This window comes from Lissotriton vulgaris, chromosome 5 (genome assembly GCF_964263255.1).
Source record: "Lissotriton vulgaris chromosome 5, aLisVul1.2, whole genome shotgun sequence".
Classification (NCBI taxonomy): Eukaryota; Metazoa; Chordata; class Amphibia; order Caudata; family Salamandridae; genus Lissotriton; species Lissotriton vulgaris.
The window spans coordinates 1,169,096,312-1,169,113,036 of NC_141693.1; the positions used below are offsets into that span (position 1 = coordinate 1,169,096,312).

Genomic DNA, 16,725 nt, shown 5'->3' on the forward strand with positions numbered 1-16,725 from the left:
TCATGCTGAGTTAAGGCATCCATTGGTGGAAGATATGCAGTGTGTTAAAGTGCTGCAATCTGCTGTAAGATTCCTACTAGAACAAGCCCAGGTCAGTCTGCTATACGATCTCTGTTAGCACAAGCTGTCACTGTGGCATATACCAAGCAATCTCTGCTGGCGCAGATCATGTCATATTGTATACAAGACGTTCACGAAAGGCTGTGGAGTGTATGCTGTGAGCCTCCATTAGCACGGGCTTTGGTGTACACTACGTATGGCGTAAAGCTCTTCAGTTCCAGCTCTAGCGAAGGTATTCATTTGTGCCATAAGCTCTTCCCGCTCTAGCGAAGGTATTCATTTGTGCCATATATGCCCTCCTAGTGGGGTAGTTTATCCAATACATCCTCCTCTAACTAAAGCTGCTGCTTATGCTATAGAAGCTGTTCTAGAATACTGGAGATATATTGCATTTTGTTTCTATGAGTAATTAGTAAATGTCTCTGATCTATTGCCTAGTCTTTTTGAATGCCGAACATGAGAGGTTTTTGACTATTAATCTCCCTCGGGTGCCCTACATTGCTGCTTGATAGCGAATGGATTTGAACAGAAACTTGCCCTTTAAAGTTCCAGTCAATTGATTGTTTCAACAGATGGCTTTTCTCACTTGTTATTTCTGCACACATTTGGCGACGCTCACACATTACGTTTCTCTTCCCTCAGTCTCCGGTTTATGTCTCAGAAGTTGGACAAGAACTCATCCACCAAACGGAAGAAAAGTTTGAGATCAGCCCGTACAAAGAACTCTTTTCCCACTGTGCAAAGTAAGTCTTGCCTTACCCAATCTCTGTTTGTGTGACCCAGATAAACAAGCACAGGCTGACCCCATTCTTTCTGTGTTCACATTCAGTCGAAATGCAGCAACATCCACGGCAAGTATGCAATACTACCATGCGAGTGCAGTGGAGTCATAAGTTCCACAACCATGTCGAGGTTTCATCTGTAGTCTTTATGTTAATGCAGTATTGTTAGTGAACAAGTGCTACATGGTCTCTATGTTGGTCCGGATTTACGGCATCCTGAACAAGAAGTTTTGTATGCAATGTCACTGGGCATGATGCCCTTAGCCAGCCAGCATTATAGGAACTATTTCACATACTGCACCTTAGCTAGCCGTTTATATATGTTCTATTTCACATAATGCAATTTGCCAGCAAGTTAGTCATGAACTATTTCACATACTCTTCAGGGTACTCAACAAGTTCTGTATGCACTTAAGGTTCAAAATGGTTTAAACGAGAATACGACGTCGTAAAAAGAAAAGTATTAGAACCTGTAGATTGTGTAAAAACAAAAATGAATGGAAACAGTTAACTTGACTTAGTTTAGGCTCCTTATATAAAAATGATGGTGGATACTTCTAACTGCAGATTTCTCATCTTTGGAATATTTCCTAGGCGCCATACTGAATCCAGAAACTTTTCATATCAGTGCTGCTGTGCTCCATTAGGTGGTACTTTGTGGCTCCATATTGGCTTTGTTACGTTCCGTAAGTGACGGAGCGGAGGCACATATAAGCGCCACCCCTGCGCACCAACATCAGTTCCTTTGTTTCTGCGCCTTCGAATGCAGATGCCAAGCTCCACTCCCACTTATGTTAGTCTTTCGATGACTCACAAAAACTCTGTTTAGTGTTCATAGGAAATGTCCCTTCCAAAAACTACTGGTTTCAACCCATGCTGCGATTGAAGAAAGCAGATATCAGTACAAGGTGTCCCTTTGGTGTTTGGGCTCGGACCACGACTCCAAATCGTGCGATGAGTACACCCTCATGCACCCAAAAGCGTTCTGGAACTGGAAAGTGAAGCTGTACATCGCTGAGCAAAGTAATAAGTCATGGACCTCACATGAGTCCCACTCTCGATACAAGGCAAGGGAGCAAACCCGTTTCTGAGGCTGCTCATGTGAGAGGTCTTCATCTCCATTGAAGTCATCCGATAACTCAAAGTTTAAGAGAAAACATAAGAAGGTGAAGCAGGACTCAAACTTATACCACCACTCTCTATCTAGAGAGTAGTCATGAGGGTGTCAAGGTGCCAGTCAATCTCCCTGCCAATTGAGGAACACATTTTGCAGTTGGTTCTCATGCGCCCACAGTTCCCTGGGCATAGGTGATGCAGCATTTAAGGCGGTCCTGCGGTTCCAATATGACACCTTTGTGCCTTTTCATGGCTCGACTTCAGGACCCTAGTATGTGCAGAGTCCTCCTGTTGGATTAACTCCATCTGAGCCCCTAGAACCACCTCAGATGATGCACAGACTCAGGTGCAGACTTTCACTCTGACTCCAAGATCTGCGCTGCCCCCTTCCAACGCCTGGACTGATGCCAGAGGTGGATCTAGTGCTGACTCTGCTGTCCGAATCTGAGTTGTCTTCATCTCGACCCCGACTTTGGATGGACTCTGAACCTGCTGAAATGCACCCGGTCATCTTACATCCTGGGTCTGGTCCTATACCCTCTTTAACACAGAGGCATACTCTGAGGCTCCAATGTCTATTTGGCTCCGATTCTGATCAGAGGTTGCCACCACCATTCGATGATGGTGCAGGTGATTTATCTCCTCGATATGATGGCAGTTTATACATGCACTTGCAAGAGGCCAGTGGACTTGATAATACCCCTGATACAGAGATAATTTTGCCTCTTGGGCCCCCAATGGAAGAGAGTGCGTCATTTGTAGTGGTGATTCAACATGCTGCTGGGGTCTTGGACCTAGTGCTGCGTAGTGTTAAACTTTAGAGAAATATTCTTACATAATGTTTGCAACCTGGTCCTGTTTTATCTGAACCCTTATTCCTGTTCAGTGAAGCCTTCGCTGATGAAACCTTGATGGGCAGTTGACCAATGCCTTGGTCCTGCCCACCACTGAATAGGCAGGTGACCAGACACACGAACTGGGACCTGGTGATCCTCACTCTTACCCAGCATCCTACCCCAGAGTGTCCGGGGATCCAGGCTACCACCAGCAAAGGGATTCTCAGTTCATTCCCTAAGATTCCCTCCTCCTGGATATTGAATCAAAGAGGACAAAACAAATGTGCTCTTCGGCTAGCCTAGCCTTGAGATTGGTAAGCACTTGCTTGCCTGTTGTTCCGTTACATGCACAACCTCTGGGACATGGCCAGCTGGATATTGCTGGGGAGTCCTGGAAGAATTTAGGGTCTCCTTGGTTCAAATCATTCAATATGGTTCAGATGAGGCTGGGTATGTGATTTGTGCTGGCCTGGATATTACTGATTGGCACTACTGTGGATGCAATCTTACAGGTTTATCGAATGACATACAGATATCCCTTGTGGATATGTCTTTCAATTACTCACACCTATTCTGTGACAAAGCTCATTATACCTTAGAACACTTTAATGAGTGTCTGGCCACAGCATACTCTCTGGGACGTTGGGAACCTGCCAGTTCCCTCACCAGATTAGGGGCTTCCAAGGATACTCTCGAGGGCTGACATTCAGGCACTGCCAGTCCCTCCAGCCCTCACTGCAAACACCCCAGGACTTTCAAGGTAGTGGACATTGCTTTTGGTTCAGGTTTTCACGGACAACACCACCGCTATGTGCTACTGCAACAAACAGAGCGGGGTGGGGTCCTTGGCCCCATCCCAAGAGTCTTTGCACCTCTGTTTTGGCTAGAGCATCAGGGCATCTCCATGATCATGAAACACCTGGTGCGAACTTTGAACGCCAGGAAGGAAGACATTAGCTCATGGCGTCAAGCCGTTTATGAGAGGGGTCTACATCCTGGGATGGCACAGGGCATATTTTCTGACAGATGGGAGAACCCTCACGAGAACGCACAGTGTCAGAATGTTTGCGCATTAGATTTCCTGCAAAAATTCTCATTAGGAGATGCATTCTGTCCAGAGTGAAACATGGGACCCCTATATGCCTTTCCGCCTCTGCCTCTCCTGCCCCAAGTTCTGAAGAAGATCCGGAACAACCGGACTTAGTGGCTCTGAATTGTGTCAGTACAGTGTGGTACCTGGAACTTCTGGGCAGAAGTATCTGCTCGTCGATCAGGCTAACACTTCGAGCTAATCTTCTGTCACAGCAGCAGGTCAGGAACCAGTACAATCTGCACATCCGTGTATGGAGATGGGCAGTTAGATCTACCACCTCTGGTTATGGATGTCATCCATCTACAAAGGCTATTTATGCCTGGCTCTGTGACTAATTTGTGGCCTGGTGTGGAGTCTGTAAGAAACAGGCCAAACTGCCTTTCAGTGGGCACTGTTAAGGATATTTGTCGGCCTATTTGCATTTCCCGGACTAACCTTCCTTGTTTCCTCCCACACCATGTGTTGTGCACACAGACTGTGGGGCCCACGTTACTGGCCAATTAACCTAGGGCCCCCCGCTCTTCCACCACCTCAGTAAAAAGCCTTGGCGTCACCATTGGCAACGACTTGTCCCTCAAAGCGCACATAGGCACCGTGATTTCCACCTGCTTCCTACAGCTTCGAAAAATAAGGAAGATAAGCAGGCTACTATCTCAAGCTGCACTGGTCCAGGTCGTGATAGCTCTGGTCCTATCTCGTCTTGACTACCCCAACTCCACATTCCTGGGACTCCGACTTGGCCTCAGTAGGCGACTTCAACTGGTTCTAAACCAAGCAGCAAGGCTAATATTTCAACAACCTAGGTGGCAACACGCTTCTCCTCTCCTTAGGAAATTACACTGGCTCCCTATCCCCCAGCGCTGTTCCTTTTAAAGTTGGCTGCCTGGTGGAGAAATCCTTACACAGTTGCAGCCCCAAATTTATTGACAACTGCATTTCCCGATGCGCTCCCTCACGCAACCTCCGCTCAGCTCATCTCTACCTCCTCACAGTGCCGACCTTTAAGCTGAAACGTCAAGGGGGATGTAGGTTCGTGACCCGGGCCCCTAGGCTATGGAATTCCATCCCCTTGGAAATTAGATTTAGCACGAACCTGCTCAATTTTAAGAAATCTCTCAAGACATGATTATTCACTCTTGCTTACAAATGATCTGCCTCGGGCTGGCGGACCACTGGTTCTCCTTAGCACCAAGAAACCAACCGGTGAACGAGCGCTCTACAAATCATTGCTAACATAACAGTGGGACCTTAACTTGGTCTTGAGGTTCCTCATGTGTACTCCCTTGGAACTAATGCACAGCTGTTTTTTTGTGTCTTTTGACCTAAAAGACTGTGTTCATGATTGCGATCTCTTTAGTTTGTTGAACTAGTCGAATCCAGGATCTATCAGTTCAGCTGCTATACACCACTTTTTTTTCATGGACGAAATATTTACGTCAATTGTACCAAGGACCATTGAGTGGGCGATGAGCTGTTTATGGGGATCTCTGGGGAAAACAAGGCAGTGCAGTACAATGCTGTATCCAGATGGATAGCTCTCTGCATTAAGATATGCTACACGTTGGCTAAGAAGCAGTCTCCAGAAGAATTTGGGGTTCATTCCATCAGGGTGAAGTCTGAGACCATTGCCCTAGCATGCACTCTTGGATATTTACAGGCCTCTACTTGGACGTTAGTACACAATTTCACAAAGCGCTACTGCCTTGACAGCCAAGTCTAATGGGATGGCCATTTTACCCTGCAAGATTATCTAGTCCGAGTCCACTCCACAGGCCCTCCATCTTTGGGAGGCAGTGCTTTGGTATCTATTCTAAGGTGAGGAATCCGCGGTTAGAAGTATTCATTAGAAGAACAATTTAATTACCTTCAGTAATGCCCTTTCTTGTGGATACTCTGTTTAACCACAGATTCCTCATTGCCTTCTTGCCTCTTCTTTCTGTTGTGTGGTCTCTTTTTACCATCTAAAAATGACCCAAATTAGAGATCTTCCCAATGGTACTAACAAATAGAGCAGAACAAAGCCAATGCGGATGAGCATGGCGCCACCTAGCAGCACACTGGAGCACTGCTATAAAAGGTTTCGGAATCCATTTTGCCAACTGGGGAATGTTCTAAAGGTGATGAATCTGTGGTTAGATGTAGTATTTAACATAAAGAGCATTACTGAAGGTAAATAAGTTGTTCATTACATACTGCAATTGGAAGCAAATGCTTTCACCCATACAAAAGAACACTACTGGCGATTTGGTTAATGAAAACACCAGAGAGAATGCAGGGAATATAGTGTGTTGTCTGGAGCCGCACTAGGTAGAGATTATAGAACTAGATTTCATGAACTGTACGACATTTTTAACATTGGGGTGGGACACACTATCCGCAAGGGAGATGACGTGTTATTGGGCTTAATGAAACCAGAGATTGTATGTGAAATAATTCTGAACATGAAGATATCCAGAGCTAGTAGTTTGGATAATTATGAGGGAGGCAACTTTTGGAGAAAACCCTTACTGGTAGGCAAATGTTTTAGCCACTTTATTTAGCTAGTAGGCTAAAAGGGGAAAATTTTCTGAAACCTAGTACAGCACAATCATAAAACCTATCAACAAAAAGGGTACTTGGGGTAAACCCACAAATTACTCGCTAATGTATCTACTAGATGCAGTAGTTAAGTTATATATCACAATATAGCGCTGAAATGACTACAGCTTTGGATTGCTGAGGACTACATTTTGCTGTTAGAACAATGGTGTTTCCCCTCAGACCATTCAACATTAGAACATTTTTTGTTGACCTTGGCTGACAGGGCAGGTGAGGTGTGTGCATCCTTAAGTGGACTTTAAATCCACGTTTGATCTGGTCGATTATGGAATTTTATAGGGGAAATTGAATGGGTGGGACATACCTAGTCTAGAGGTCTACTTGCTGTAATTTAGAACTTACATGCAGACAAGTGGGTTCAAGTAGAATGCGATAAGGGGGCTAGATTCACTCATTGTATCCAAGTGAAAATGGTTTGAAACAAGGGTGTGCATTGATACTAAAAAATGTTGGTGCATATCTTTCTGACCTGCCTGCTTTCTTTGAAAAGGTCCCTGCATTATCTCCAAAAAAGGAAATCTAGTCAGATAGTCTGTTTATTATCTGCACACAATTTAATAGACATGAACTGCTGTGGGGCTGTAAAAAAATAAAAAGCTGAAATCCACTGAACAGTATTTCCTCACAAAAAATATTGATCAATCCAGAAAAACAAAAGCTTTGACTTTTGAGAAAAACAAGGATTGTGTTGGCTAAAAAAGTTCAAATTAGAGCAGGTATCAGCTGATAAATATTTGCGCTTAATGTTAAAATAAATCTATCGTTGGATGGTCACTTTTAGTGGTCATAGCCACGCAGGAAAACTCAGTCAATGCCCTTAAACGTTTGGAAAAAAATACGGGAGTACTGTCCCCAACACATTAATTAAGACTCTGGAGTGGAAGGTTGTTCCTCAGGCTTCATATTTTGCAGAAATGTTGACTCTTGATGATCTATGCAGATGGAAAGATTTGTAAAGCTACAGCTTAAAACATTATTTCAATTACTATCAACTTTTATGATTCAAGCTTGAAATAATCTTACTATTCGGGGCCTTCTTGCTGAAGCACGCTGTCTGAGATTTTTGTATCTGCTCAGCACGTCATTAGAGAAAAGCAAACTGGCATATATATGCTTGGAGGCAATTTGTTCATACAGCAATAGATTTTAGGAAGCAAATAATGAGTCTTAGTGGATTATTTGGACATTTAGACAGGGGTCCGGGCATAATCTGGACCAAAACTGAAACACACTATTGGGGCTGCAGTCAGTTCTAAAAATGCACAAGATAATATGTTGTAATTAAAGTGTAAAAACAAGAACTCAATTTTTGCTTTTTTGGAGATTGATGAATTCTATCTATATATGAGATTAATTTAGATTGTAACATGTGGAGCTGATCTTCCAAATAAGAACAAAGGTAAATGGTGCATGGAAAATACGGAGTTTCATGAGGCAGATGGTATTGAGGGAATAGGGTTTGCGCTGGTAGGTTGCAAATTAAATTAAATTAAATGTTATTTATTTATTATTAGATTCACTTTTTTAAAGATCAACAAAAATGGTTATGGCAGACATTCAAAACACTTGGCTGTATAACACGGAATATGGCATTGTTTTTAATCACTGAGATAGCGCATAGTGATATGATTATAGTTATTGTGAGGATTTTAAGTTTAATTTTAATATAGGATGTTTATTTTATGTAGGCTTTATAGGAAGATGTCCTGATAAGCAGAATTTAATATACCTATTTGTTCTCTAGGAGATTCATGTCACTACTGTGACAACTATTGCTGTGGCAATGTTACTCTCTGATCAATGTACTGTATACCTGTGTTCGAGGCATATGAGCTGCAGATACTACACTTTTGCATTAGATCGCCACCTGGTGTTGGGCTCAGATGATTGCATGTTATTGTCGTCTTGGAAGAAGTCTTTTGTAGTCACAAGATAGGTGACTCCTCCCTTGGACCATACTTTACATTTTGTATTCATGTAGTGGGCTTGATTCACAAAGGGCCTCCGCATCGTTGGGAAGTCACCGCACTTGGGCGAAATTTCAACAATGAGAATTCTCATTGGGGAAATTCCACCCCAGTGCAGAAACTTCCCCACGAATGTGAGGCCTCCACGACGAGTCGGAGGCCCTTTGTGAATCAGACCCATTATTTTGATTTTGCTATTTCTTTGTCGCTTTTATGTTAACTTTAAACTTACCCTAACGTAGTTTGTAGGGTTTTTTCCAAATTAAATTTATTTTAAGATGCGTTACTTTAGAATTAAATGAAAAATTATGGATTAAACCCAGATCTGTTACTGGGGGCAAATGTTTCATTTGTTCAACATTCTGTCCATCATTTGTTCTTTTTGTTTTTGTCACCCTAAGTTGGAAGGGTATGCCCAAACAGTGGGCCCCTTGCTCGCTTTGGCACTGGATTCAAGCTAGCCTAGCTGATATGGGGTGATACCCCTAAACCAGTCCTAGAATGCTTGTTTCTGGTACAGGGGGGACCTGGCTTGGTAGTTTGGGCTGGACATTTCCCACGAGGAGCAGGGTCAAGTCTGATTTGCATATGGCTGTGTCCAAACCGGGTTGGTATGGTGAGCAAAAGAACAATGGATTTAACCCAGATCTCTTGACTGGGGGTGAAAGTTTGATTTTGTTCAGCATTCTGTCCATCATTTGTTTGTGCAGCATATTTTGCCCGTAAGTGGAATGGGTATGCCTAGACATGGGTCCCTTGCTCGCTGTGCCACTGGATTCAAACTAACCTGGCTGGCGAGGGGGGATACCCCAAAACTGGTCCCAGGATGCTTTGTTCTGGTCCAGGGAGGACCTGGCTTGGCATTTCAGGTTGGACTGTTCCCTTGAGGATGAGGGTCAAGACTGATTTACATATGGCTGGGTCCAAACTGGGGTGGCATATTGAGCAAAAGAACGATGGATTTAACCCAGATAACTTAACTATGGGTGAATGTTTGATGTGTTTAACATTCCATCCATCATTTGTTTGCACAGCATCTAACTGCAGGGTAGGCATCTCCAGGCTTGTATCATCTTATCCAACAAGTACTTTATCTCTTGGCATGCAAACCCTACCAACCTTACTCCATGTTTATCTATGAACATTTGATTAACTTGTATATGGATTGCCATTTCATATTTTCAGATACGTTTTATTGTGTTTTTTCAAAAGTAATACAAAGAAAATACCAGCAAACAACATAAAAGGATGTGTAAGAACAAAGTTGGAAAGACCCCCCCAAAAAACTTTTTCAATAAAAGCACAGAAGTTAATTAATATACATAGCTGATCAGCAAAAATAAAAATGAGTGAGAATTGATTCTATGTGGTATAATCATGTTCTCCAACAGTAAAAATACATTACAATTATTATAGCTAGAGTTGCGTATTATTGGCGGAAAGTTTGCAAAAAATTGGGTCAATACTAAATGGGAGTATAAGCATAAATATAGATCAGAATTGGTATAGGCACATCATGGAAGTAGATAGGAGTGGAGAGAGATGAAGAACAGAGCAGAGTCGTACCAGTAATCGGAGGAGACCAATATGTGATGCATGGCCATGTCCGAAAAATCTACACGTTGGGTTTGCAGAGTGGGCCGTGTCATGAGTGTTAGAGTTCGACAAAGGAGGTGGGATCCTAAGAAGGGCCTCTCTTCTTGTTTTTAATAACATAAAAATTATGTTGTTTGACATAATACTTACCTGCATGGTAAAGGTAAAAATACTTACCTGTGTGGTACAGATGCGTGGTGGGCGTGAGGATGCATTTGCTCAAAGAAAATAGCGCTAAATGCAGCAGAAGACCATCAACAACAGCTACTAGCTACATTTGTTGTTCCTGTTCTCCTGCAGTATAATTTGTGTACAAAATTACTCCTAGTTACACAAATTGGGGTAATCTCATAATTTACTATAATTTCGTGCCTAAAAGTAACGCAGAATTAACAAAATTATTCCAGTGTAATAAAAGTTTTGCCAAGGCCTATTTTATAATTGATCTTTATTCTATTCCTATGTATGTGTTAGCATGAATAACTAGATTCTTCCTCCCTTTACCTCTACCCACCCCATAACCATACGGTCACCCTTGCAACCCTTTGTCTATCCATCCCCAAACCCTTTCCATTTACCCATCCCTCAGCCCCCAAGTCATCCTCAACTCCCTTTACCCCGACCCACCCCTGATCCCTCAGGTCACCTCACTACACATCTAACCCCTCGAGCCCTCATGTTACCCTCCCCTCCCTTTACCTCTTCCCACCCCAGAGCCTTCAAGTCACCCTCACCTGCTATTACCTCTACCCTCCGGAATCCTCAAGTCTCTATCTCTACCTATCCCAAGCTCTAAAATCACTATTTTTTAAATAACACAAAAATTACGTTATTTAAAAAAAAAAATACTACCCTGCATGGTAAAGTACTGCGTGGTAAAGATACATATACTTACGTGTGTGATACTTACCTGCATGGTAAAGACGGCGTGGTAAAGGTCCTGCATGTAAAGGCTGCATGATGAAGGCTGTTTCCCCTTAGGTATGATAAATCCCTTCCCCTTCTTTTAACACTCCTAGCGTTCCTAAATGTTTTGGGGGCACGGTTTGTCTTCTGTTGTTCAATATGATTGGCGGTACCTTCACCTCTTTGACAGTTTGCCCCTTCCCTCCCGCCCCCCACACCCTATAATTTAGGTCTTGTTCAAGACCGCACATGTGCTGTCCCTTGTAAGACATTTTGTTTATTTACAGTGGGTTTAGAGCCCACCCATTGCTTACCATTGGTTGGATTCATTGTCACTCTCATTTCCTTGCTACTCTTAGGTCAGCAAGTGCCAACTTTTCTTCCTCTTTGTGTGTTTGTCCCTACCCAGGAGTATGGCCCAAGAATTGCTTCCCTTGCCTAGTGCCCTACCACTGCTCGCCGCTTTCAGAGGTAATCTTTTTCCCTTTCACTTGTACCCTTTTCCTTCCTCCCCCTTCCAAATTATTGCTTGCCCTGCCCCCCACCCTCCTTCTGTGTTGTTCCTTGTCCAATCTGCCCTGCCCTTCCCCATTGTTGCTTGCTCTGTCTATCCCTCACTCCTCCCCCTTTGTTGCTTGCCTATTCCGCCCATCAGAAAAAAACTCATCTAAAAGTTGCGCTAGGAGGTTTCAAGAGGATACAAACCTGCTGATGGTACTATGCTTTTGGCACGCTTTTCAGGCGGGTCTAACAGCAAACTTCAGCTCTGAGGACAGATAATTAAATGTTTTTTTTGTGAAACTAGAGAATAATCGTAAACTAAGAAAATGTATCACTGCTCCTCATGATCAGTACTGGCCACGTCATGACATTTTTTTCCTTCTATTTTTTAACCATGCAGCACAGCAGTGGTGTTGCTGTACAACATGACTAACATATGTTGACAGAGCCAGTAGCTCTCTATAGGTGGGACTTATTGGCTTTGCCAATGCTTATTACTATTTCTAGTCTTGGTGACCAGGTTTCCAAAAAATGCTTACTTTTTGATAGTGTCTTTTCTTCATTATGTTTCACCAATTCAGAAAGATTGCTAGAGAGCCATATGCATAGGTTGGTGATGAATTTAGGTTGCAATTGTAGGCTAAGCTTTTTTAATTGAATCTGGGAAACCTAGTATGTTAAGAGAATATACTTCAATTTTGTCTCCACTCAAGCTATAGCTTGAGGTTTCTGTGTATTTGTGAATTATGGCCCCAACGACTGGGATAGATTAGTCTGCATCATCAGAGAAAACAAAAATATCAGGACACTCTGCAGTTTTGAGTGTACAAATTTAAAATGAATTCCGGTGATTGCAGCAGCAATTTCTTTGTGAGGTGGCATCACCTCACCGCCAGCTACAGAGGCGCTAAACGTGAACATTAAAATGGCAGTCAAATTATTTAATTGCCATATCGCGCAGCAGCCTCCAGCCGGGATTGATGGGTGTGTGTCCTTCTCTGCTGCCGATTGGCAGCATAGATGACTGCAGGAGCGAGATGACCCTCCAAAGATCACATAACAGTTTAGCCAGCTCTCTTCAGCCGGCCACAGAAACATGCACCCTTTGCAGCTCTCTACTCAGCTGACTTAGACAGCTGGGTGGAGATCAAGCACAGACCTACAGGGCCTGAAGGAGCATCCAGCCAGGACACTCCATCCAATCCTGGCACTGCTTTCATGCTGGTGAGAGTAGCAGAAGGATTGGTTAGTGGAATTTCCTGGAGGCTGGAGCTCGCAGAGCCGACAGGAGGACGTCGGACGTGCAGCAGGCAGAGTAACTGACTTTAGTTTTTAGTATTGGCTACTTGCCTCGCATATACCGGTGCATATACGTGACAGCCACCCCTGGATATCAGGGTTATTATTGAGATGTTGCAGAAAAGTATTGATGCCAACAAAAATATTGTAGGTGAAAGGGGGCAACTTTGTTAGGTACCTTGGCCCAGATGAAATGCTTCTGATAAAATGCCATCTGTCCTAATTATTGCCAGAGGGCAGGCATAGAGATCCAAAACCATTTTGATAAAGTGTTCTTCTGATGCGAAGTTAGGAAAGAAGAGATTAGATAGGGCCAAGAGGCCTTATCAAATGCCTTTTCTGTGTCTAAGTCAATGGCTAAGGTGCTGGAGTGAAGATAGTCTGGTCCCATTTGATTACATGTCAGAATAGACAGGTATTTTGTCATTGTCCATCCGACTTTTAACAAAACCAGTTGTAACAGGTGGATTCTTTTGGTGATAACTCCCCCCTCTCGCCTCTCCACACCCTATACTTTAGATCTTGTCAAGACTGCACATGTGCTGTTGCTTGTAAGACATTTTGTTTGCTTAAACTGACCTTAGAGCCTGCCCATTGCTTACCATTGGCTGGCCACTCTCATTTCCTTGCTACTCTTTGGTCCGCAAGTGCCAGCTTTACTTCCTCTTCGTGTGTTTGTGTATGGCCCAAGAATCGCTTCTCGTGCCTAGTGCCCTTCCACTGCGCGCTGCTTTCAGTTCATTTAGTCTACATGCAGACCTGCTAGCATTTTCACTTCTTTCACCACGATGTCCAGTTTTTCATTGATCGCCTAATATTATTAACAACCCTTCAGTTGATCATAATGCCAAATAGTGTGACTTTAGTGGCGCCCAATGAGATTACTGGAAATTTGCATGAATGCGAGCTCTCAAATTCTTTCGCCAGCTGCTGTTTTTCACCAACAGTGGACCTACCATCATGAATACTGAGATACATGTGTGATCGGGATTATTATTGGGTCAATCATTTGGCCAGAGATATTCTGAAAGTGGGCAGCATCAATGAGAAAAAGTTGATATGGGAATAACTGGTGAAGAAAGAAGAATGTGAATTTTCCAAGTGGTGTAGAGTTGCCACATGTCCCCTAATTTCTGGGCTTTACAGTTCTAGATGAGGAGGCTCAACCCTTCCTGCTTTCAGACTCCAAGCCAAATCATCCTGACTTCGACCAAAACAGTGTCCTGAATTCTCTGGGATGCATCCATCCGTCAACCCCTCTGATTTAGATACTTGGCCCTTATCTCATGGCAGATCCCAGGTCTTTGGCGCAAGCTCATACAGTGACCATTTTGATGAAGAGCGTGACCTTATCCCCCAATATATTAAGGACAATTGGTATGAGGAGTTACAGAATGGCAGTGGCTTAAACACCTCCCCATAATCTTCCCTGATTTCTTCGACAGCCCAGCCGAAAAAGAATCATTCACTGTACTGTTGCTGTGAGTGGCAAAAGGATTAGATTTATAACTTCCTATCATGGAGGTGAAGACTAATGTCCCCACAGGTTCTCTAACTGGATAGGCTCTCTTACCTTACCAACAAAGTCCTCACAGATACTCTTTTGGGTGTTTAGGGAAAGCTGTGTTCTGGACCTTAACTATGCAAAAGAAACAGTTGATGGAAGGAATGCTGGACAATGCAAACATTCACCCACAGTCACAAGGATCTGAGTTTAATCTATCTTTCCTATGCTCACCACACCACCCCAGTTTGGACCCTGCCATATGCAAATCAGTCTTGACCCTGTTCCTTGTGGGAACAGTCCAGCCTGAACTGCCAAGTCAGGTCCTCCCTGGACCAGAAACACGCATCCTGGGACCGGTTTCAGGGCATCACCCTTCATCAGCCAGGCTAGCTTGAATCCAGTGGTGTAGTGAGCACGGGATCCACGTCTGGGCATACCCTTCCCTCTAAGGGCGACATATGCAAAAGAAACAGTTGATGGACGGAATGCTGGACAATGCAAACATTCACCCCCAGTCACAAGGATCTAGGTTTAATCCATCATTCTTTTGCTCACCACACCACCCCAGTTCGGGAGCCAGCCATATACAAAGCAGTCTTGACCCTGTTCCTTGTGGGAACAGTCCAGCACGAACTGCCAAGCCAGGTCCTCCCAGGACCGGAAACACGCATCCTGGGACCGGTTTCAGGGCATCACCCTTCATTAGCCAGGCTAGCTTGAATCCAGTGGTGTAGTGAGCACGGGATCCACGTCTGGGCATACCCTTCCCTCTAAGGGTGACATATGCCAAAGAAACAGTTGATGGTTATTACAAGAATTGCTATTGAGGACTCTACACAGTAAGGAGAAAGATTTTTTGGGGGGGCGAAGATGGCGGCCGGCTAACAGGTCCGGTCGGGAGCTCTGAAACTCCAGGTCTGAGAATGGTGAAATAATGACTGCAGTTTGGTGAAAATCGAAATTTAATCTGCTTGTTAAACTGTATGTTAAACTGTAACACAAACGGGAAAGTCCCAGTGGGAATATCTGGAAACGTAATCTGCTTGCTAAACTGTAACACAAACGGGAAAGACCCAGCAGGAATCTGAAAACGTACGTACGGCAGACAAGCGGGGGTCCAGCGGAGGCAGAGGAGTTGAGGGCAGTGATCGGCCGTGGTTCGGGCCGTGGAGGACGTGCTGGAACCAGGAAGGAGGGAGGCAGTAACAAGCAGCGGCACACTCTGGCCCGGAGGTGTATGGGCGGAACCGGTTACTGCGTGTAGCAGCAGCAGGAGGGCCGCCGCCAGAGTGTCTCTGCAAGGAAGAACTTAGATCCAAGCTGAATTAGGAAGGCACATCAGCATTGGTAGCACTGAGGACAGTGAGATCGCACCGGAGCCTTCAACAAGAATAAGAGGGGCAGACAGAAGCAAAGGTTCACAGGGAGATTGCAGGGTAAGTGAAACTGGGTCCCTGGAGGGGCAGGGAGAAAAGGGAAAAACCTGCGGGAAGTATCAGGCAGTGGAACTTTGATGAATGGAAGGTGGGGAGAGGAAAGCAAATCAGCCCTCCCAGACATAGGGGTCCACACAAACAAAAGCTACTGCCTCAGAATTAGGAAGGAAAGCAGTTTGAACCCCCAAGATCCTACTAAGGAACGGGTCATTTTAGTGCCCAAAACTGTTTAAAAGAAAGAGAACACACACCTCTGGACAACCTCGAGCCCCACTGTCCCATGCAAGCAGGAGGAAATTAGAGGCCATTGACCTGGAAACAAGTTTGAAAGTTACCCCTTCTCTGAGTTCGTATTAGGTCGGATTTCAAAATACAGGAAAAACAGGAAGGGTCAAGGATTGTGGAAACAGAGAGAAGGGCAACAGGGGTAACAGAGAGACTAGGAAAAATGTATGGCAGTAAGTATAGAGCGTTGGAAGCACTGGATCCCCAGGACTCGCTCACAGAAACCCAAACCCCAGCAGCTGCTGCAGGTGCACAGCAAGCGGAACGGAACCCTCCATCGCAGAACATCACAGAGAATTTTTTTTGCAATATCAGAAAGAAACCAAATAAAAATTCAGGAATCATGTGAGGCACTGGACCAAAAGATCAACGCTCTAATGGAAAGAGTGACAATCGTGGAGACTACAGTAGACAACATAAGCAAAAAAGTGGAAATAAACCAGAAAAAAATTTAAATCCTAAAAAACGCAGAATCGGACATCAGAGATAAGATGGAATTGTTGGAAAACCAAGCCAGAAGAAATAATCTGAGGTTACTCTAAACATTCCGGAGGGCCTAGAGGGGGAGGATGTCAGGAAATTTACAATCATGTCGCTAGAAGAGACATTCCCCTGGGCAAAGGCATGTAACCTGGCAGATGATATCCAAAGAGTTTGCTGTGACCCGTTTGATAGAGGAAGTTGCGGAAGATCCCGAGGAAGATACTAATCAATTTTAAAACATACGTTCTCAAAGAAAAAAT

At 44.1% G+C, this 16,725-nt stretch overlaps 1 protein-coding gene across 2 annotated transcripts in view; it reads left to right on the top strand.

The window, feature by feature from the left end:
* GRK5 (G protein-coupled receptor kinase 5) overlaps positions 1 to 16,725 on the top strand; it is a 638,763-nt gene that overhangs the window by 469,391 nt on the left and 152,647 nt on the right. For both annotated transcript variants that reach the window (XM_086922934.1, XM_086922935.1), the window contains exon 5: positions 703 to 803. In XM_086922934.1, coding sequence (XP_086779060.1) covers positions 703 to 803 — 101 coding nt within the window. The remainder of the gene's footprint in view (positions 1 to 702; positions 804 to 16,725) is intronic.